General features: G+C 49.2%; 6 protein-coding genes across 6 annotated transcripts in view; 2 read left to right on the forward strand and 4 right to left on the reverse strand.

The window, feature by feature from the left end:
• The window catches only part of GUITHDRAFT_154241 (hypothetical protein), a 1715-nt gene extending 1158 nt beyond the window's left edge, over positions 1-557 (forward strand). Inside the window, exons 4-6 of the mRNA XM_005827028.1 lie at positions 88-160; positions 319-379; positions 439-557. Coding sequence (XP_005827085.1) covers positions 88-160; positions 319-379; positions 439-514 — 210 coding nt within the window. The 3' untranslated portion in view covers positions 515-557. The remainder of the gene's footprint in view (positions 1-87; positions 161-318; positions 380-438) is intronic.
• A 2520-nt stretch (positions 558-3077) lies between these two features.
• On the reverse strand, positions 3078-6433 carry GUITHDRAFT_113844 (hypothetical protein; the record flags this gene model as incomplete). The annotated part of the gene is made up of 19 exons (XM_005827029.1): positions 3078-3174; positions 3402-3455; positions 3616-3662; positions 3714-3759; positions 3805-3940; positions 4016-4144; positions 4195-4256; positions 4341-4417; positions 4662-4713; positions 4859-4971; positions 5184-5246; positions 5294-5337; positions 5391-5548; positions 5596-5709; positions 5842-5928; positions 5979-6078; positions 6128-6212; positions 6257-6347; positions 6396-6433. 19 exons carry the CDS (start codon positions 6431-6433, stop codon positions 3078-3080), a joined length of 1593 nt encoding a protein of 530 aa, XP_005827086.1.
• Positions 6434-6832: 399 nt separating this feature from the next.
• GUITHDRAFT_154242 (hypothetical protein) lies at positions 6833-7778 on the forward strand. The gene is made up of 3 exons (XM_005827030.1): positions 6833-7333; positions 7384-7501; positions 7552-7778. Exons 1-3 carry the CDS (start codon positions 6965-6967, stop codon positions 7620-7622), a joined length of 558 nt encoding a protein of 185 aa, XP_005827087.1. The 5' UTR covers positions 6833-6964; the 3' UTR covers positions 7623-7778.
• Positions 7779-8420: 642 nt separating this feature from the next.
• Positions 8421-9124, reverse strand: GUITHDRAFT_113846 (hypothetical protein; the record flags this gene model as incomplete). Its single annotated transcript, XM_005827031.1, has 2 exons — positions 8421-8924; positions 8993-9124. The coding sequence occupies 2 exons, from the start codon at positions 9122-9124 to the stop codon at positions 8421-8423; spliced, it is 636 nt and encodes a 211-aa protein (XP_005827088.1).
• Positions 9125-11008: 1884 nt separating this feature from the next.
• GUITHDRAFT_113847 (hypothetical protein) lies at positions 11009-11715 on the reverse strand (the record flags this gene model as incomplete). The annotated part of the gene is made up of 2 exons (XM_005827032.1): positions 11009-11515; positions 11584-11715. 2 exons carry the CDS (start codon positions 11713-11715, stop codon positions 11009-11011), a joined length of 639 nt encoding a protein of 212 aa, XP_005827089.1.
• A 1944-nt stretch (positions 11716-13659) lies between these two features.
• Positions 13660-14366, reverse strand: GUITHDRAFT_113848 (hypothetical protein; the record flags this gene model as incomplete). The annotated part of the gene is made up of 2 exons (XM_005827033.1): positions 13660-14166; positions 14235-14366. 2 exons carry the CDS (start codon positions 14364-14366, stop codon positions 13660-13662), a joined length of 639 nt encoding a protein of 212 aa, XP_005827090.1.
• Positions 14367-21285: the final 6919 nt, after the last annotated feature.

Here is a 21285-nt window from a genome sequence, read left to right on the forward strand (position 1 = left end):
GGGAGGGAGGGAAGGAGGAGTGTAGAGAGCAGGTGGGAGGGGGAGGAGGGTTCAGGTGGGAACTTGCTCTTATGGATCAACTCGCAGGAGATTTTCTTCTTCCTTCTCATGGTCCTCACTGGAGCTCTTCCTCTACTTCTTGCTCCTCTGTCGACACCTGGTGCGATCGAAAACCTCGAGCACCTCCCCTTTGATCTCTTTTCCCTTCCATCCTCGTGCTCGTGCTCGTTCTCCTGCTCCTGCTGTCCTTCCCTTCTCCTTGCCGCCAACCTCTCTTTCCCCTCATCTTGCTTTTCTCGTCCTCATCCTCACTCGCAGCCCTCTGCTCGGTCCTCGGCAGTCTTGTCTTCGGCCTAGTTCACCTCGCGTTCCTGTCGAGGTATCTGAGGAGAAGGCGGGGAGAGGGAGGGGGGCGACGAGTGACGGCCTGCCTGTCAGTGTGAATATTTACTTGCTCATGATGTTCTGGTTGGCTGCTGCGCGCGAGGGCGAGGAGGAGAAGAAGAGGAAGTGAATCGGATGAGGAGCAGAGAATTTCAACGACGATGAAAACCGATAGAGCACTCTCCTCATTGTCTTGCTTTATGTTTCCTCTGCGTCCTCGTTCCATCTTTCCCTACAACTTGGTGAGAAGAGAGAGGGGCGGCAGGATGGAAGAAGTTGGGATGAGACGAGCCGAGGCAATGACGAACAGCCAGAGGAGATCAAGAGATCAAGAGAGAAAGAAGAATGGGAAAGAGCACAAGGAGGGAGGAGGGAGAAAGAGGGTGGAAAGAGAGGAGCGAGGAGAGAGAGCGAGGAGGAGGAGAATGGGGGGGAGAGTGATGATGATGAAGATGGTGATGATGATGAAGATGACGATGACGATGACGATGACGATGACGGCGATGATGATGATGATGATGATGATGATGATGAGGAGGAGGAGGAGGAGGAGGAAGTGTACCTCAAACTCAGGCGGTAGACTGGGTCGAGGATGGAGGGAAGCATGGGAAGGTCCGCAAGGTTTACACGCATGAGGTCGAACGCGGCGACAGCGTTAGATGAGGAGGAGAACTGGAAGGAGATCAGGAGCAGCAGAAGATTGAGAAAGTAAAGGCGAGAGAAGAGGGCAGGAGGAGGAGGAGGAGGAGGATTGGAAGTTGAATGAGAAACACCTCTGTTAGGAGAGGAACCTTAGGGTATCTCTGGGAAAAATGCGTGAGAATGGTGCGAAAAGCATTCATGTCTTTTGCAATCTGTATGAAAGTCAGAGGCTGCATGAATACATGAGATGTTTGTAGAGAGGAGTGACAAGAGAAAAGAGTGAGAGATTAAGAGAGTGGGGATGGAAGTAGCTGACTGTAGCAAGAGACGGGACAGTGAGAGGGTGAAGGAGAGGGACAAGGGGGTGAAGGAAGGAGGAAGAAGGGCAGAAGAAGAGGAGCAGGAAGACTGCAGGGAGGGGGTTGTGATGTTGTCCAACATTCAGAGCTTCCTGCGTCGTTGAATGCTTCTTGAACCTTTCGAGCATGTCAGGGACAGGCTCAAAGATGCAAGGAACCAATTCAAACATATCAGGGACATGTTCAAAGGTGCAAGGAAGAAAACAAACATATCATGGACAACTTTAAACATGGTCGGGAGTAAGTCAACAGTGGGCGGGCATGACCTGGCGTCGTCTTGAAGCTTGTTCTCATGTGTAGCCTCGTGAATCAGTAGAGTAGCATCGCATCCTGTTGAAGAGTTTGTCAGCCCCGTTGAGATCGAAGAACATTTCACCTGCGCTCACAAGCTCCTTGCAAGGTCTAGTATCTCCGCTGTAAACCTGTCAAACAACATCAACGAAGTTGGAAAAGACAGTCAGTGTCGGGGTTACAATCTTCCATGAAGGTTGTGTTGTACTTTCTAGAACGACACCACATGCATCTCTGAAGGCAAGAAATAGTCAGAGGGAGCGAGAAAAGGTGGAGGAGAGAGTGGAAGAGGGAGGGTGGGGAGGAGAGGGGAAGAAAGGAAGACGGGGATGAAGGGAGGTAGACAGGGAGGGAGAGGGAGAGAGGGAGAGAGGGTGGAAAGGAGGGGGGAAGAGAGGAAGGGGGAACGAGGGGGAAGGATGTCGGAAGAGGAACAGAGGAGGAGGACCTGCACGAGTGGTTGACTTGAACGGATGAAATGCGAACTCCCAACTGTGAAGGCAGGAAGACAGTGAGGGATAGGTGGAGGAAGGGGACGAAGAGGAAAAGGAGTACGAGTACCAGGAGGAGGACGAAGAAGGAGGGGGAGGTAGGAGAGGAGAGGGAAGGGGATGGGGAGGAGGAGGAGGAGGAGGAGGAGGAGGAGGAGGAGGAGGGATGCAGCGGGGAGGATGCCGGAGTTGGCAACCAGAAACAACTTTGAAGAGAAGACCTCACCGTAGCAGCAAGAGGAGCAAGTCGATGATTTTCTGACCACTGCAACGACTTGTAAATGTAAACATGTGAGAGTAGATGGAAGTACGATGAGAGAATGACGGATGTCAGCATTGAAGATGAAATCAAATTCAATGTCTTCGATCTTCTGGTAGGATCTGGCCAACAATTTCCTTCAGTGTTCTTGCCATGTTTTCACGAAGTCACCTCAGCCACTTGCGGAGTGCTGGGGGTCCGATGACTGTGATGGGTTTGCAATCTACTGGTTGTGAGATGTACGAGAACATGTCATGAAAGGGAAAACCTTGTGATAATTTCTTGTGATGGCTCAAAATGCGAAGAAGTCCTGACACAACTTTAAGAAGCAATGTTGATATGTATGTTGCATTGATCTTGTGGGGGTTGATCATGATGTGTAAGAACGACGACGACTACGACGACACCGATGATGATGATGATGATGATGATGATGATGATGATGATGATGATGATGATGATGATGATGATGATGATGATGATGATGATGATGATGATGATGATGATGATCAGAATTGAGTTGCAGCAGGTCAAAAACGTCTCAAGTTGACACAGGCCATTCGAGGTTAACACATTTGAAGTTAAAGCAGCACATTTGAAGTTGACACATTTGAAGTTAAAGCAGCACATTTGAAGTTGACACATTTGAAGTTAAAGCAGCTCACCAAGATGATGGTCGGCATGCATGTGGCTGATCCAAACGCATTTCGTCTTTGCGATTATTTCCCGCAGCTCCTCATCTCCATAACTGTCAAGACAAGTCAAACATGACGACAAGTCAAACATGAAGATCGAGACACACGCATGCAGGTAGGATTTTAGGAATTTGTTGAGAATTCGAAGGTAGGGAGCATTCAAACAAAACATCAGCAAATCATCAGGAAATCATCGTCATCATCATTGTCATCGTCATCATCTTCATTAAGATGTGCAGATGAGTTCAAACTAGAATGATTCACAAACAGAACTTCTCACAATCTAGCCAGTTGTCCCAAGGTCCCTTCTCCGCAGTCAAGCAAAATCCCCCCCCTGAAAGTGATGAAATGAGAAAAGCATCTTCGAGAATACAATTACAGCGGCAAGGGTAGCACAGCAGGATGGGAGAGATGAGGACGAGAAGGGGAAAAGCAGGTAGAGGGTGGGGGGAATGGATGGGGGAGGGGGGAGGGGGTAGCGTGACTAAAGTAACCTGTCGAACAGATCTACAAAGATCGCGCTAACGTTTCTGTACTTCCCCTACGTGTACCATTGGTCAAGACCCTGTTTCTGACGAAGGATCAACATCACCGGGAGTGAAGCAGCGGTCCCAAGGATCAAAACTTCTGCAGATTGCCTGCATTTGTGTCATTACACAATGACTGGTGGCTGACAGCTCGACCTTGATATTGATTGCAGTGACGGAGGAATGTTTGTGGCAGCTGTTGTTTGTTTGCAAATTATTTCATCATCAATCTCAGTGGACACGCTCTTGAGTTGGACTGATGGATCATAGTGATACAACCCGGAGTACTTTGCTGTTTCACAAAACAACTCATCACTGGCTCATAACAACATTTCTCTTCTAGTTTTTGTCACTGCCCTCTCCTCACCCGGTTTGATGCCAAACTTGAGCATGATGGAAGCTGGCCAGAGATTTTTGTTGACATCACTGGTACTCCAATCACATCTCTTGATCTGATCCAGAGCTTGCATTCTCTGCTCGACCTTCTTCTCACTGTCTGACGAAATCACATGAGCACATCCAACCTCACAATCACAACAAGAACACCTTTTGGAATAGGAAAGAAAACTGGAGAAACCTTGTTGAGCTGACAGATAATCTGTGTGTGGCTGGGAAAGACAGGGTTGTCTTCTCCGACACAACTTCTCAGACATTTCATATCAGATTGGGTCCAAAGTCGTAGTTGTGCTGACCTGTTGAGAATCACGTGCTTTGCATCGTTCTCACAGAATTCTTCAACAAGCTGTTTGTAGGTCTCGTGTAACAAGATCTGGCAATTTGTTACCCTCCGCTTCTTCGTCACTCTTTCCCTCATTATCTTCATATTCCTCCTGCTCCCCCTACTTATCATCATCATCATCATCATCATCATCATCATCATCATCATCATCATCATCATCATCATTTCTCGTAGTCGTCATCAACAGAAAGATTGTCATCTCAACGAAAAACATCCTCTCCTTGTCTTCACCATCCCATTCACAGACCGACATCACGGGCTCGGACTCTCATACATGATTCGAAGACATGTGAATCACAAGAGCAAGCTTCTTCTTCTTGGGTTTGCTGACTTGGGAGTCACAGTATTCCACAGATGGAGAAGAACGGGAGCAAGGCAATGTCGGAAAGTGAGGAGGAGGACGAGGACAGAAGTGCGAGGGAGGAGAGAAGGGAGCGGGTGAAAAGAGAGGAGGAAGGTAAAGAGGAAGACCTAGTGTGAGGGCTCTTGAGAGGAGGAGGAGGTACTTCGCCGACTTTCATCCTTTCTGCGAGCTTTGTGATGGAGCTGACGTCCGGACAAAACCAGATGCCGATCAGAGGGCCCTGACAAACGATTCGACGATTAAAACAATCCATGCGTTAAGGCAAAGGATCAGAATGACAGCAATGAGGACCAAGACGAGGACAAACGAGAGTAAGGAGAAGAGGAAGGAAGAAGGGGAGGAGGAAGGGGAGGAGGAGGAGGAGGAGGAGGAGGAGGAGGAGGAGGAGGAGGAGGAGGAGGAGAAAAAGTGGCAGCAGGAGAGCACAATTACCTCTACGGCGTCTTCAACACAGTCCTGCGGCTCAACAATCGTCCCGCAGGTCAAGGTCACAGACTGCAGGAATCAACGATCACTCCACACAGCGAAATGCTCCTCCGAACCTTTCCCGCCTTGAGCTGTCCCAGGAGGGGACCTTTGGGTACACCTAGGGCACGTCAGGATGGGGAGGCTGCTGGAGGAGGAAGGGGAGGAGGATACCCAGGGAGAGTGCCTTGTTGACATCCATCCTTCCTGCTTCGTCTGCGAACCTCAACAGGTAGCTGACTGCAAGTGTAGAGGAGGGGACAAAGTTCCTCTTCTTCTTGCCATCAGCCTCTTCCCCCTCTCCGTCACTCTCTTCCTTCACACCCTCGACCCTGCTGGCAGAGGATAAGGAGGAGCAATCACTAGCTTCCCTTCTGACCTCTCGCTCTTCTCAACCTCACTTGTCGGGAGAGGAAGGATCGAGACATGATCGAGGACTACAGGTTGCACATCGCCCGACGGGATCTCAACAGGAACCAGCTCACTTTCTGGCCTGTTCTCACAAAACCCCTTCCCTGTATCCTCACCCGGTCATTCCTCCTCCTCCTCCTCCTCTCTCTGTCTCTGTCTCTGTCTCTGTCTCCCTCCCTCCCTCCCTCCCTCCCTCCTTCCCAGCCCCCACCACCTGCCACCTGATCTCAGGAAATGCGTAACCCCCCTCGGCCCGTGGACAGAAAGTTTCTTCACTCCCGAGTCAGACAGCGTCAGGTACCTGCGAGCTGGCAAGTCAGCTGAGCCCATCGTCATGAGCGCCATGCTCACATCCCCAACAGCCCTCCCAGCGTGTCAGCATGTAGCTCTGTGAGGAACAGGTGCTCCAGCTTGTTCAGCCGCACTTGGTACTGGGAACAGAGCCTCTGTGCTGAAGGTAAGCCATGGCCGCATCGGCGCTACTTGCTGTGCCTGTAAACCGTCGCCGGCATTGAAGACGATCCTGCAAGCCTCTGTGACGACGAGGATGGATGGGCAGCAGTCGCTCGAGTCGGTCCCGAGGATCTTGCAGGAGGATGGTCAGCTGCAGGGAACACACAAGGATTCACCTGGACGTATCGCTGCAGTTGGCTACCATCTTTCACGTCGAGCTGCTCAGAACCTACCCCTTCCTTCCGCTTCTTGTTCGGGCCATTGTTGCTGTGGAGGACGAAACATGTTATGTGATGTCAAGTTCGCTACTTCTACTCCGGATCATTTCCTTTCGTGTTTCTTCTCACGTACATTCGCCATCTCCGCACTCACCCTCACCCTATCTCCTCAACCTCTCTGCCCACATTCCAAGATTGTCCATGATTTTCTTGCTTTGAGTGGTCTTGCTGTCTGCTGTCTGCTGTCTGCTGTCTGCTGTCTGCTGGCTTCTGCTTGCTTCCTTGTTGATCGAGATGGCCATGTCGTTTACCTCTCCTTGTCCAGCGGCCGCTTCTCGCTCATTGTGCACAGGCCCGATAAAGAAAAGGCAGTGTAAAATACACTTCAAAATTACCTAATCAATAATTGCTGCCCCCTTACACGCCTGCTTGTGTGGGAATCAAGTTTTAGTCAAGTAGTAAGCCACGGGTTCTTCAGATATTAACTAAAAGATACATTGTGTTGACTAAAAGTTGGCCACGGTCAAACGGTCACTCCGACACCCGAGTCCGACAAGGATGGTGGGGCGACGTGGAGGAGCGGACAGAGGGAGGGAGAGGAGGTGCTTGGAAGAAGCAAGAGGATGGGACATGGGAATTTAAAAGGCTGGTTCGTTGGATCCTTGCATGTGGAACGAGTTTTCTTCGAGGTTGGAGGCTCCTGTGTCGAACCGTCCAGACTTTTCTGAATCCCCCAGCGCTGGAAAGTCGTATCCTTTGGACCACGATCGCCCTCGAGACACTAATGACACACTTACTCCCAGCCAGAGGCGATTGGTCAGCAAGTACTCCGAAAACACGACTCCAAGTGATCAAAAAGGCGGAAACCACTATCCATTAAGAAAACCGCCAAAGGCTACTATTCCTCGAGATTTGATCCGGGATCTACATGCGAAAACTGCATCTCTCCAACAACAGTTGCGTACAGCTACAGATCAAGTTCGATTGCTGCACACAGAGAACGAGTCATTACTACAGTCAGCTTCATATGAGCAAGTACGAGCTTGATAATCATGCATAGATTCCCTTGACGATAGTTCCCATAGGCTCTCAAGTACCTGGACACTGTATCGCCATACAGTGCGGTAGCAGATCTCTCCCTCCAATCCCATGTATTGAACTATCCCTACCCGCTGTCTCCCAGATCGCCGAAAGTCTTAGCAGGTGAGAACATCCCCCCAGGCTATCCTGCATTACAAATAACAATAATCTAGGTACTCCATCCAACGATGAATCCGCCATACGACCGATGCAAGGTGCAAGGAGCACCTTTACGTGCATATAGGATCAGGGTATGGAGAAGCTGACACCGTAATGGTGGAGAGCTCCGACAATTTGTAATTGGATGACTATCAGCTCGTTCGACGCCATCAAAGTAGCTGTTTGGACTTCCAACAATTCTGAAATTCAGGATGTAGAGTAAATGAACATGGGAAAGATCTGTTTAAAATCGTCTGATACCGTTAAGTTCGAAGGTCTTCAGCCATTCTTAGAAGATTGGGTACACACAGAAAGCAAAAACAACAGTTGCATCGAACATGCTTGCAATCAGGTCCAAGGAGGAGAAGATGGTTTTTTAAGGAGACAAATGCCGATCTCACGACCTGGCATGTAGGAGAAAGCGAGATATGCATTCAAATGGGAACACTTGACAAGACGAAATTTGCCAACCAACATCATATCACCCATAACAGAAAAGCAAACCAAATAACTCTATTAGTCATTCGAAGGTCGCTTAACGCCTTAACTTCCCATTCATTCACATGTATTCTTGTCATTTAGTATCAACGGTTCTCATCAAAACATTTCTTGCTGAGTGCGATAACAATCTTCTCAGTTGCTTGTCTACAGACAGAAAAACTTGATTTGAAGTTATTTGTTCAAGTTCCACTATCAATGCGCACTGACCATCGTCTAGGAGTCCGTATTCTCCTTCTTGCCCTTGAAATTTACCTCACGATACGCTTGCGGATGATCGTCAATCCAGTAACGGTAGATCTTCTGTCCCTCCCAACACTTGCCTGACCCCCTTAACCCTGCTTGTCATCTGCCTCCTATCTTACACCCCCGTCCCCGTTCTGTCTTACAGCTCGTCCTCTCCGCACTCGTCCTTCTGGATCAAGAACCACCTGATAAACGCCGGATCTAGCCGCCCGCCCTCCCCTGGCTCGCTGCTCGCGACGTTGGCGTCTGAAGGTGGGGGCTCGCTGAGCATCTCGACTCCCTCTGTCCGGCCGCCTTGGCCAAGCCCAAAGTCTCCGTCAGCGCGCGAGTGAGACCGAGAAGCTTCCTCCTGCTCGCTTCCTGAGGCCGCGGAGTCTGACGGGATGTCTGGAGCTGACCCGGCCGAGGCCTCTGACCGCGAGTCCGACAACCCCGCGTGGCTTCTCCTGTCCACAAGGGTCGGCGTGTCCGCGGAGTACACCCGTCTGGTGCTCGAGGCTGACCCCTCCTCGCCTGCCTGGGGGCGATGAGGGCGGTCAGGTCTGTCTGAGGCTTGGTCGGAGTCGTCGCGATGGCGAGGATACGGCCACTTGGGTACTCCCAGCCTCTTGCACGCCCCCCTCAACGCGGTGATGGAGATGCCCTGGAACGCACGCGCAGTGTCAGTCGGAGGCCATCTGCGAGAGTTTTTTTGGAGGGGGAGGGGCATACCAGCTCCTTGGCAGCCTGGTCCTGTCGGAGGTGGAAGAGGTTAAGGATGTCGGAGTAGGAGAGGTTGACGACGCCATTGCGGTGTGTCTCGCCATTCTTGCGACGGGGGAAGACTTGCACGGTCGGGAACATCAAGCTACAAGTTTTATAGTACTTGATCGGGATACGGCAATGATGGAACCCATTGTGTTGGGAAGAACAGGAAGAGGGTTGCGCAGTTGCGACCAATGCAGCTTCTAGATTCACCAGGGAAGGAGCACTGCAGGTCAGGAGTGAAAGGGATCGTTACTCAAGCTCTGAAAAGCACGGAAGACTTTTCACAGTTTTAGCTAGAGGAGGAGCAGAAAGAACGAAGAGAAGTAGGGGAGACACAGCTTAGTCGAAAAGAAACGAGCCAACATCTTGTGCGATCAGCCCCATCGTGGACTGGGAAGACGAGAAGGAAACAGGAGGAGGAAGCTAAAATGAGCCGCGGTCACTGCTGAACACGGGTTAAATAGGCGTCTCTATGGGTGGGGTGGTTTCCATATCTGTGAAAGGGTCATCTGTTGGTGTAAGTCAGGGGTAGTCTTATACCTGCCACTAAAAGATCAAGTGGTGCAGTGGGTGGGGGCAGTGAACGTCCAGGGGTGGTGAAGGAAGAAGCTACTCAAGTACCAGTAAAGATACTTGGCTAAAGAATTAGTATAGACTTTCACGGGGTAATGCTTGGGTGGTCGTGTTGTTATCGGCCTTTTCCGACCTGCAGATTGCGTTACCACAGATCAGGAGTTTAACCACCATTCTAAAATGATATTTATTGATTTATTATAATATTGAGAATATAAAACATTTTTCTCTTTTTTCTGTAAGGCTAGAAGACCCAAAGGGGTGGAGATATCTCCTTGCACCCCCTGTGGTCCACTGGACTTAGGCTCGCTTATGGGGGTCATGGGTGACTGATGGAGGATTGAAGGGGTGGGAAAGAGAGTTGGGGGTAGGGTACTTTTACGGTTCTCGGAGGGGGTATATCGTAGGGGTTAAAAAGTACCCACCCCCGGAAATAACAATATGATGGGGTAGAGAGAATAAGGGGTGTACAAGGCGGAGGAGATGTGCTGTGACTCCTTGGTACAGACTCGAAGAAGGCAAAACTTGTCTACATCGAGCCCTTCGGAACAACAGTGGGGTGGGAGGCGACCGGACACTCTGACGACAAGGTACCAGAAGCGAGCAGGTTTAAAAGAGGAGTCAAGAAAGCATCAGGATTCGAACCAAACCCAATGGAACGAGCATGATCATTATAACAATGTCGAGAAGGAGCATATTGATGGATGATTGCAACTTTGCGAAGTAGTGAGGTCCGAAAGGGGCCGACAGCTAGAGCATCATTCACATGGCATTAGAGTTGTGGCATACATATGACAGTTCAGAGTCAATCGTGCACGTCTCTCAACCATGATGAGCGGAACGGTGAACGGATGGTAACAAGCTAGCTAGGTGTGCATACAGATATCATGATTGTCAGACCAAGCATGCATTCTATCTGGTCTATTGCAGTGAATTCCACGGATATGCTTGCCAAGCTTCCTGAGAAAGCAAGCAACACGAGATTTCTTGCATCGAGGAAAACTTTGTCGTTATAAAAAAGAGCTGCGCCTCGTGTTTCCCTTGGTCCCCTTTCCTGTCCATTACGCTCGCGTGAAAATGCTCTATGTTTGCTGCCAGGCATCTGTAATCAATCCCTCTGAGTTCGCATTTCCTTGTTCTTCGCTCTATAGTGGGTAAGATAAAAGATTGTGTCCTTCGACTTTGTAACTGCCAAAAATCAATAACAAAAATTTATTCCAGTGATGATATTCCCCAAATAAAACATGACATATTACCCATCCTGTCTGCTATCACCGAGATCCAGGAAATAATCATCAAAACGTATGTCTCCCGTCTGCAACATTCCTTCTTCTAGCTTTTAACTGGTTTGACCCCCTTAACCCTGCTTGTCATCTGCCTCCTATCTTACACCCCCGTCCCCGTCCCTTACAGCTCATCGTCCTCTCCGCACTCGTCCTTCTGGATCAAGAACCACCTGATAAACGCCGGATCTAGCCGCCCGCCCTCCCCTGGCTCGCTGCTCGCGACGTTGGCGTCTGAAGGTGGGGGCTCGCTGAGCATCTCGACTCCCTCTGTCCGGCCGCCTTGGCCAAGCCCAAAGTCTCCGTCAGCGCGCGAGTGAGACCGAGAAGCTTCCTCCTGCTCGCTTCCTGAGGCCGCGGAGTCTGACGGGATGTCTGGAGCTGACCCGGCCGAGGCCTCTGACCGCGAGTCCGACAACCCCGCGTGGCTTCTCCTGTCCACAAGGGTCGGCGTGTCCGCGGAGTACACCCGCCTGGTGCTCGAGGCTGACCCCTCCTCGCCTGTCTGGGGGCGATGAGGGCGGTCAGGTCTGTCTGAGGCTTGGTCGGAGTCGTCGCGATGGCGAGGATACGGCCACTTGGGTACTCCCAGCCTCTTGCACGCCCCCCTCAACGCGGTGATGGAGATGCCCTGGAACGCACGCGCAGTGTCAGTCGGAGGCCATCTGCGAGAGTTTCTTTGGAGGGGGAGGGGCATACCAGCTCCTTGGCAGCCTGGTCCTGTCGGAGGTGGAAGAGGTTAAGGATGTCGGAGTAGGAGAGGTTGACGACGCCATTGCGGTGTGTCTCGCCATTCTTGCGACGGGGGAAGACTTGCACGGTCGGGAACATCAAGCTACAAGTTTTATAGTACTTGATCGGGATACGGCAATGATGGAACCCATTGTGTTGGGAAGAACAGGAAGAGGGTTGCGCAGTTGCGACCAATGCAGCTTCTAGATTCACCAGGGAAGGAGCACTGCAGGTCAGGAGTGAAAGGGATCGTTACTCAAGCTCTGAAAAGCACGGAAGACTTTTCACAGTTTTAGCTAGAGGAGGAGCAGAAAGAACGAAGAGAAGTAGGGGAGACACAGCTTAGTCGAAAAGAAACGAGCCAACATCTTGTGCGATCAGCCCCATCGTGGACTGGGAAGACGAGAAGGAAACAGGAGGAGGAAGCTAAAATGAGCCGCGGTCACTGCTGAACACGGGTTAAATAGGCGTCTCTATGGGTGGGGTGGTTTCCATATCTGTGAAAGGGTCATCTGTTGGTGTAAGTCAGGGGTAGTCTTATACCTGCCACTAAAAGATCAAGTGGTGCAGTGGGTGGGGGCAGTGAACGTCCAGGGGTGGTGAAGGAAGAAGCTACTCAAGTACCAGTAAAGATACTTGGCTAAAGAATTAGTATAGACTTTCACGGGGTAATGCTTGGGTGGTCGTGTTGTTATCGGCCTTTTCCGACCTGCAGATTGCGTTACCACAGATCAGGAGTTTAACCACCATTCTAAAATGATATTTATTGATTTATTATAATATTGAGAATATAAAACATTTTTCTCTTTTTTCTGTAAGGCTAGAAGACCCAAAGGGGTGGAGATATCTCCTTGCACCCCCTGTGGTCCACTGGACTTAGGCTCGCTTATGGGGGTCATGGGTGACTGATGGAGGATTGAAGGGGTGGGGGTAGCCGACAGTCATGGGGCCGTGGAAGTTTTATGAAGGCTGACCGGAGTTGCGCGCTGAAAGAGAGTTGGGGGTAGGGTACTTTTACGGTTCTCGGAGGGGGTATATCGTAGGGGTTAAAAAGTACCCACCCCCGGAAATAACAATATGATGGGGTAGAGAGAATAAGGGGTGTACAAGGCGGAGGAGATGTGCTGTGACTCCTTGGTACAGACTCGAAGAAGGCAAAACTTGTCTACATCGAGCCCTTCGGAACAACAGTGGGGTGGGAGGCGACCGGACACTCTGACGACAAGGTACCAGAAGCGAGCAGGTTTAAAAGAGGAGTCAAGAAAGCATCAGGATTCGAACCAAACCCAATGGAACGAGCATGATCATTATAACAATGTCGAGAAGGAGCATATTGATGGATGATTGCAACTTTGCGAAGTAGTGAGGTCCGAAAGGGGCCGACAGCTAGAGCATCATTCACATGGCATTAGAGTTGTGGCATACATATGACAGTTCAGAGTCAATCGTGCACGTCTCTCAACCATGATGAGCGGAACGGTGAACGGATGGTAACAAGCTAGCTAGGTGTGCATACAGATATCATGATTGTCAGACCAAGCATGCATTCTATCTGGTCTATTGCAGTGAATTCCACGGATATGCTTGCCAAGCTTCCTGAGAAAGCAAGCAACACGAGATTTCTTGCATCGAGGAAAACTTTGTCGTTATAAAAAAGAGCTGCGCCTCGTGTTTCCCTTGGTCCCCTTTCCTGTCCATTACGCTCGCGTGAAAATGCTCTATGTTTGCTGCCAGGCATCTGTAATCAATCCCTCTGAGTTCGCATTTCCTTGTTCTTCGCTCTATAGTGGGTAAGATAAAAGATTGTGTCCTTCGACTTTGTAACTGCCAAAAATCAATAACAAAAATTTATTCCAGTGATGATATTCCCCAAATAAAACATGACATATTACCCATCCTGTCTGCTATCACCGAGATCCAGGAAATAATCATCAAAACGTATGTCTCCCGTCTGCAACATTCCTTCTTCTAGCTTTTAACTGGTTTGACCCCCTTAACCCTGCTTGTCATCTGCCTCCTATCTTACACCCCCGTCCCCGTCCCTTACAGCTCATCGTCCTCTCCGCACTCGTCCTTCTGGATCAAGAACCACCTGATAAACGCCGGATCTAGCCGCCCGCCCTCCCCTGGCTCGCTGCTCGCGACGTTGGCGTCTGAAGGTGGGGGCTCGCTGAGCATCTCGACTCCCTCTGTCCGGCCGCCTTGGCCAAGCCCAAAGTCTCCGTCAGCGCGCGAGTGAGACCGAGAAGCTTCCTCCTGCTCGCTTCCTGAGGCCGCGGAGTCTGACGGGATGTCTGGAGCTGACCCGGCCGAGGCCTCTGACCGCGAGTCCGACAACCCCGCGTGGCTTCTCCTGTCCACAAGGGTCGGCGTGTCCGCGGAGTACACCCGCCTGGTGCTCGAGGCTGACCCCTCCTCGCCTGTCTGGGGGCGATGAGGGCGGTCAGGTCTGTCTGAGGCTTGGTCGGAGTCGTCGCGATGGCGAGGATACGGCCACTTGGGTACTCCCAGCCTCTTGCACGCCCCCCTCAACGCGGTGATGGAGATGCCCTGGAACGCACGCGCAGTGTCAGTCGGAGGCCATCTGCGAGAGTTTTTTTGGAGGGGGAGGGGCATACCAGCTCCTTGGCAGCCTGGTCCTGTCGGAGGTGGAAGAGGTTAAGGATGTCGGAGTAGGAGAGGTTGACGACGCCATTGCGGTGTGTCTCGCCATTCTTGCGACGGGGGAAGACTTGCACGGTTGGAAACATATTTGTGGCAAGATTCCAATTCCTTATCCTAATTGCAAAATCAGTTTCATCATTTTGCTAGATGTTATTCTGTGATGTTGGTTTGAGTATCAGAACGCTTTTATGCCTGCTTGTTGTCGAGCAAAAGCATTCCATAGGGGGCGAGGAAATGTATACAAGGACAGCAGCACTGGGTTCTCACTTTTACACGATACATACACGACACAGGCGTCAGTTTGGATTTCTTTAGACAAATGTATGTTGGTAAAATGAGGAAGCAATCAATGAGATCGCATGGACTGAGGTTGAAGGGGATGCGTATGAAGGAGATGCTCAGGTTGAAAGAGATCTTCGTCGACGGAAGGATATGGGACGTGTTATACCAATTTTACTCCTCCCCCACCTTGAAAACAATTATATAATTATTATGAGTTTTACTGATTGATCACGGGATCACGTTACCCCGAGATAGCTCGACCCTACCCCGTTTTCGAACTTTCTTGCAGTGATTTGGGAGGGTGGGGTGGGATGCTGTAAGGGTGTGTCGAACCAGACAATATCCTCAGATTCATAGCCCTAGCAACGATACCTCCCTGCACCCTTTTCAGAACATGACAATACGTTGACCTCCCTTGCCTGCTCCGTGGCCGCCGAACCTTGAGCAATCCCTTGGCGATGAACAACAGGGATGTTCGTGTGCTTTGCCGACTCTGATTTCTCCATGTCTCGCTAACAAAGTGGGGGCGAAAAAAAAAAAACAGATTTCGGCATGCCTACAAGCTGTGGGATACGTCAATACCACACCCAAGTTTCAGATAGGCAATGGCCCGCACATATCAAAAGAAAGATTGCCTCTTGAACCTATGACAAAGATTCAGAAAGATGTCCATCAAGGGACACACTGACGTATGAACAGATTCTCGTTTCCAATGGACGGAAACTCAACAAGACAAGCGATGCATCGAGGCAAGCTAGAACAGCCGGTGGACACAATTGACAGAATTGTCAGATGTCTACTACATCTCGTGAGCGTAAGACGAGACGAAAGAACGTCTCATTGGTCGAGCCCCCTGAAAGACTACTATGATCTGCTGCACAAGGTGGCTGATGTTGTTGGCAGCGCGTGTACAGCAACTTAGTGAGAATATACACACTCTGACCGGCCACACCTGTCGGACGGTCGTTCAATCCGAGCCCCGCCGCCGCGGCCGGCCGGCCTCCTCCTCCTCAACCTCGGCCTCGTCTAAGGATGTGGGCTGGAGATTAGTCTGGGACTCAGGTGATCTGGAAGCTTGGGCTCGCGACGTGTTGGCAAGCGGTGCAAGGATTGAAGAGGCGCGGGGGACAAGGGGGAGCCTACTCGTGCAGTGCGGGAAGGAAGGATGTGGTGTGTGTGAAGGGAAGCTGTGTGGTTGGTCTTGCTGCTTCAGGTGTTGAAATAAAGTGTTGGAGATCATCTGGGAGCTGATCTGAGTTATCTGAGTTGTTTGGTTGGTTGCGGAAGTCATTGGTATCTTCGTGCGCACACTTGCTCTAGAGAGAGTCTTTGTCTTTGACTTACTTGTTACAAAAAGAAAATTTTTGGGAAAGAGGAAGGGAGCCTGAGAAGGAGGTGCCAGTTGATGTTGCACCCGCATGACGTTACGTCAGTAACGGACATGGCAGCATCATGCGAGTAGTCGCAAGAGGCTACGTACGCTGGCGAGGTGTATAATGCTAGAATCGAAGATGTGTACTGGACGTAGACGTACGTACAACACATTGGTATGATGAAAGCATGAGGCTGGTATAAACCGATACACATGTTTACTCATTGCTGTATTACGGGTTAAGCCTGACCTCGACATATAAGCAACCCATCTTAGACGTTGGCCACGTCATCGGAATGGGATTGCACGAACATTGACGTGTGTTCTCTTACTGCTGTACATAAACAAATCTAGCTTCATTGTTCATCTGTTCTACTCCTAAGTGCACTATCGCTCAGTTGCTGGACTATACCCGCATCAGGTTATGAGCCTCGCGTTAAAAGGAACAGATGTCCCCATACCGTCTACAATGGCCGCCAATCAATCAGCCTCAGGACTCGATGATTACAGCAGTAACACCCGAGAATATGCAAAGACTTGCCCCAGATATCGAGAACTTTATACAGTTCGAGTTGATAGGGCAATACTATGCATACCTCAACTCTGAAGGGAATCCAGAAAACATGAGAGCCTACTTCGATTGTCATTTTCCCATCAGAGATACTCAGTCAGAAGAATTACAGGAAAACATGAGACAGAAAAGGAGAGAATTTGTACGAGAAGCAGATGCTGCTTTGACGCAAATCCTCCACACTGTCTACATGCAATGCCCTGGCAGGATTCAGATTCTGAAAGCCCACATGGAAGAAGAACACAAATCCCCTGAGACTCCTACAAAGCTTTGCTTAGCTGGGATCAAGGCATGGACAGACTTTAAAAGACTAGACAAGCCAACCGAAGCAACAAAAGCTGAACAGACACTTGCCAATCTCAAAGAACTAGAGCAAGCAGTAATCTACAACGGAGACTACCAGAGTTACATCCCCAATGTGGTTAGGACCTTGAAGAAATTTGCTTCACAAGGCAAAGACTGCACTTTTATCTACACCCGTGCTTTCAAAGACGTTATCGACAACCTCAGAGCAATCGACGAAACGGGCGTTCAAGCAGAACTAGGCAGTTGGATAACATCTCAAATCCATCGCAACGCAACGGAAGAAAACTTCTTCTACGAGGGAGAACCCCAGATAGAAGATTTTTTGAAATTCCATCAACACATGATGAACTTCACTACCAGAGGCACGAAACACCCAATACCTATCCTTCAAGCAGGACAAGAAAGCCCTGGCAAGAAATCAACAGAAGCACATCATTCAGGTCAGAAACGAAAGGCGAACGCCGTGTTTTCAGCCTCCATGAAACAAAACAATGCACCACAGAAAGTCAGGAAACAACAACAAGCAAACTTTACTGGATGCAAAATCTGCAAAGAAAAACGACTTCCAGCAAGGATTTCTCTCAGTCATGCTACCAGCGAGCATGACGCATCTAGGATCGGAGAAAGAGCCACTGGCAATAAAACAGCGCCAACCATGAAGAGGATCACAGGAAGCATTTCAACCGGTTTTCAGACAAGGGCAGGAAGATCCGCAAAATTTACCGCCAAGAGTCATCGCTCGTCGAACCCAAACCGTTCAAACGAGGAGAGCGGACAATACCCGAAGTCAAAATACAAGCAAACAGTCAGCATCGACAAGAAAGTCCTCGTGAACCTCACAAAAGCCCTGCAAGAAGCCACCTCTACCGACCAAACTGAAACCCAAGAATCAGTTCAAGAATCACCTAGCAGTGATGAAGACGAATCCGATGAACCGTCCCCATCTCGAACACCTCCGAAACGACTGAAAGAAGTCGTACAAGAGACGTTCCGAGGCACACTAGGACGCAGTTCTAGAAAGAATAAATCTCCCAAGGAGTATCCCTGTTCTAAAAATTATGTTGTATATCAAAGTGATACCAGGTCGAAAACTGAAGAGACCCAACTGCACAAGCTTGATGCAGCTCTGTTCTCAAAAGTTTCAAAACCATGGTACCTTGAATACATCTTTCATATACCCAGACTACTGATCAGGAACACTGATCGGTATCAAGTTTTCCTACACGCGTTAAAAGCGAAAGAACAACAAGAGTCCCTGTACGCTATTGTCGACTCAGGTGCAACTGTAAGCGTACTCTGCAATCCAAGTTGGTTACAGAGATCGTTTACACACAAAACTGAGATCACCGGCGTGGGGGGCAGCAAGATCAATACATCGCTCGGAGGAATTCTAGCAGGAACGATAGCATCAGTCGAAGGAAAACGTTTTGCATTTGCAACTATAGCAACAGTAATCAACGACGAAAATGCCAAAATCAACCTGTTATCCATCTGGCGAATTACAAATAGTGGTCATACAATAATCCATAAAGGTAAACCAGAAGGAGGACTACACGGAATCATTACACTCAACAATGAATTTATACCTTTCTACTTCTGCCCAAGCACCTACCTATGGTACGTCGAAATCCAAAGACCCAACAGGAAGACCAATAAGATAATCTCCAAGCTATCAGCAAAAACCATCTGGGATAAAGACACAATTCTCAGAGAAATTCAAGAAGGCGAAATACCACTCACGGCAACAATCAAGGAGTCAACACATACGACAAATACACAAAGTACATCAAAACGCAGAATCCACCTGATCATCCACGGCGCAAGACTGGAGAGCGTACCTCGTTGGGGGGGAAGCATCCACATCTACCAAGCTGCGATGCAGGGGGAGAGCACAACTTCGGCAACAGCTTTCAAGCCCACGCACATGAAGACCTTTCCTATCAGCATGCGAGATGTACGACCTGAATTAGACACGTCAGAAGAGTCAGACAGTGAAAATGGAGAGACCTTGGACAGTTGCAGCAGCTCCGATGACGAGCTGATGACTACTGACGACACTCCATTAGAACCTGCAAGACAATTCACGACGGAAGAGATTCAACAGCAAACCAAGGAGTATCTCAACGACCCAAGATCATTTACAGATTTTGACGACTTCACAAACACAACGATCGAAGAACTTGACGAAAACGACAAGGAATACGAAGAACAATTGAAGAATGACAAGTCAGATCTCAAGAATATTTACCTATATTCAACGGGAGAACGCATCAAAGGAACAAGAGCATCAGCGATTCTGCTCAAGTGGCACGTAAGAACCAACCACATCGGCAAGAAATACCTTTTCCAACTGGCAGAAAACATCGAAGGCATGGAGGAATTGAAGAGAATCAATCCAAAGACACCCCTGCCGACATGTCACACATGCCGCAGAGCGAAAACCAAGGCAGCTCCATTACCAAAATTCAGACACAAAAGATCCGATGTCAGATTTCACAGGCTGCATGGGGATATGAGCTCCTATCGAGTCCGCTCGATCGAAGGAGCAAAGTACCTCCAACTCTGGAAAGACGACTTCTCAGGATTCAAGATGCCTGTAGGTTTAGCGAGCAAGAAAGGTTACAGGAAATCGTTACGACTTGTTGTCACGAGATTCAACAATGGGGTCTACCCCAAAGTGATTCGAGTTGACAATGGGAGCGAAATGGTTTCAAAGAAATCACTGAAGATGTACGAGAAGCACAACATCCACCTAGAAAGAAGCGCACCATATGAACATTGGCAAAATGGAAGAGCTGAATCTGGAATCTACTCGTTAGATACAAGGACTAGATTGGCAATCGTACACTCAAACGTTCCGAAAAATCTCTGGCTCAGCGCTATATATTACAACGCAGAGATCGAGAATGCATTCCTTCCTACCAGCAGAAACTCAAACATCAGTTGCTACCAAGCGTTTACAGGCACATCACCAAACGCAGAACACTTCCATCCATTCGGTTGCCTCTGCTACGTTCATATCCTAAAGGACAGAAGATTAGATCAAAAGAAAGACAAAAAACTCGAGCCAACAGCAGAAGTTTGCGTGTTTCTTGGCTTCGCCCACCACCTAGGAATGAAAGGTTATTTGGCAGCAGCAACGAAGAAGTATTCCCCTACAGATTTTCTCACCCGGAGGACAGATCTTGGAAAATACCATACGGCGGAACTGATGATTTTGGCGACGACAACGTCATTGTGCTCAAAAGAGCCGGTGAACGATTGATCGAAATGTCAGATACATCAGACGCATCAGATTCAGAATCTGAAGATGCCGGTGGAAACTCCAGCGCCCAACCTGAAGAGAGAAATCGACAACCGTTTGCAGATCAACAACATGGCATAGCACACAATGATCCCATGGTGATCCAAGTGAGGCAACAAGCTATTGAAGTTGACAACCATCTCACGAGAACCTGTTCTGAGACATCAGTTGTAAGAGAGAGTGATATCACACAAGACGAACAAGTAGCGGTGGATCCAGGCCTATCAGAAAGAGGGCACATGAACCGTGAACTAGCCAGTCTTCAAGTCGAAACCTACAACAGTGGTGAAAAGGATTTTGAGTGGGATAAACTCACCCAAATACCTGAACATCAACTGAGGTCAGGACGAATTGTACAGAAAACGAATGTGGACACACCGACAAGTAATTCAGACCACGAAGACAACGATCTTCCAGCAGGAATTGAAGAGTTCGACAATCAAGACTTCATCAATGCGACACTACTTCCATCAGGAAGCACACTAGAGTTCCTTACGAACCTTGGCATCCCTTATCAAGATCGCACCTTAACGAAGCGACAATACTGTGGAGTACTTATCGACACATACAATAACCTGGAAGAGAAAATCATGACATGGTCACACGGGCCACCACAACGAAACATGTACAACGAAAATCATTACAACGAAGAAATCGACAGCTTGATGTCTTTTCTTCAAGGATGCAAGAAAGATGAAAGAAGAGAATCAAGGATACAAAAAGCTCAACTATTCTACACAGGCATGTTGTCGGCAACCAGCCATATCGCGTTTGACAATGACGAACCAAGCATCAAAGAAGCTCTCAACAACAACAACCCAGAGAGACACCATTGGATAACAGCAATTCAGTCAGAGGCACGATCATGGAACGGACTAAAAGTATTCGAGGAAGTTGACAACATCCCAGACGGAAGAAAGGCAATCGGATGCAGAATCATCCTTAAAAGGAAAAGAGGACCGAATGGAGAAGTATTGAAATACAAGGCAAGAGCGATCATACAAGGTTACAACGCGGTACAAGGGATCGATTACCTCGACTCCTTCTCAGCGACAGCGAACCCAGTTACGATCAGACTCCTCCTGACAATCGCCAGAGCAAACAAATGGCACGCCAGATGTCAAGACATCTCAACTGCATACCTGATGGCACCACTTCCTACAGTTGTAT

The sequence above is a fragment of the Guillardia theta genome (genome assembly GCF_000315625.1).
Source record: "Guillardia theta CCMP2712 unplaced genomic scaffold GUITHscaffold_70, whole genome shotgun sequence".
NCBI lineage: Eukaryota > Cryptophyceae > Pyrenomonadales > Geminigeraceae > Guillardia > Guillardia theta.

Bases quoted from the DNA above. Each gene is read 5' to 3' on its own strand.
- GUITHDRAFT_154242 (XM_005827030.1), top strand. From the start codon at position 6,965: ATGTGGAACGAGTTTTCTTCGAGGTTGGAGGCTCCTGTGTCGAACCGT. The intron at 7,334-7,383 runs GTACGAGCTTGA...TAGTTCCCATAG, and splicing joins AGTCAGCTTCATATGAGCAA to GCTCTCAAGTACCTGGACAC. The intron at 7,502-7,551 runs GTGAGAACATCC...ACAATAATCTAG, and splicing joins ATCGCCGAAAGTCTTAGCAG to GTACTCCATCCAACGATGAA.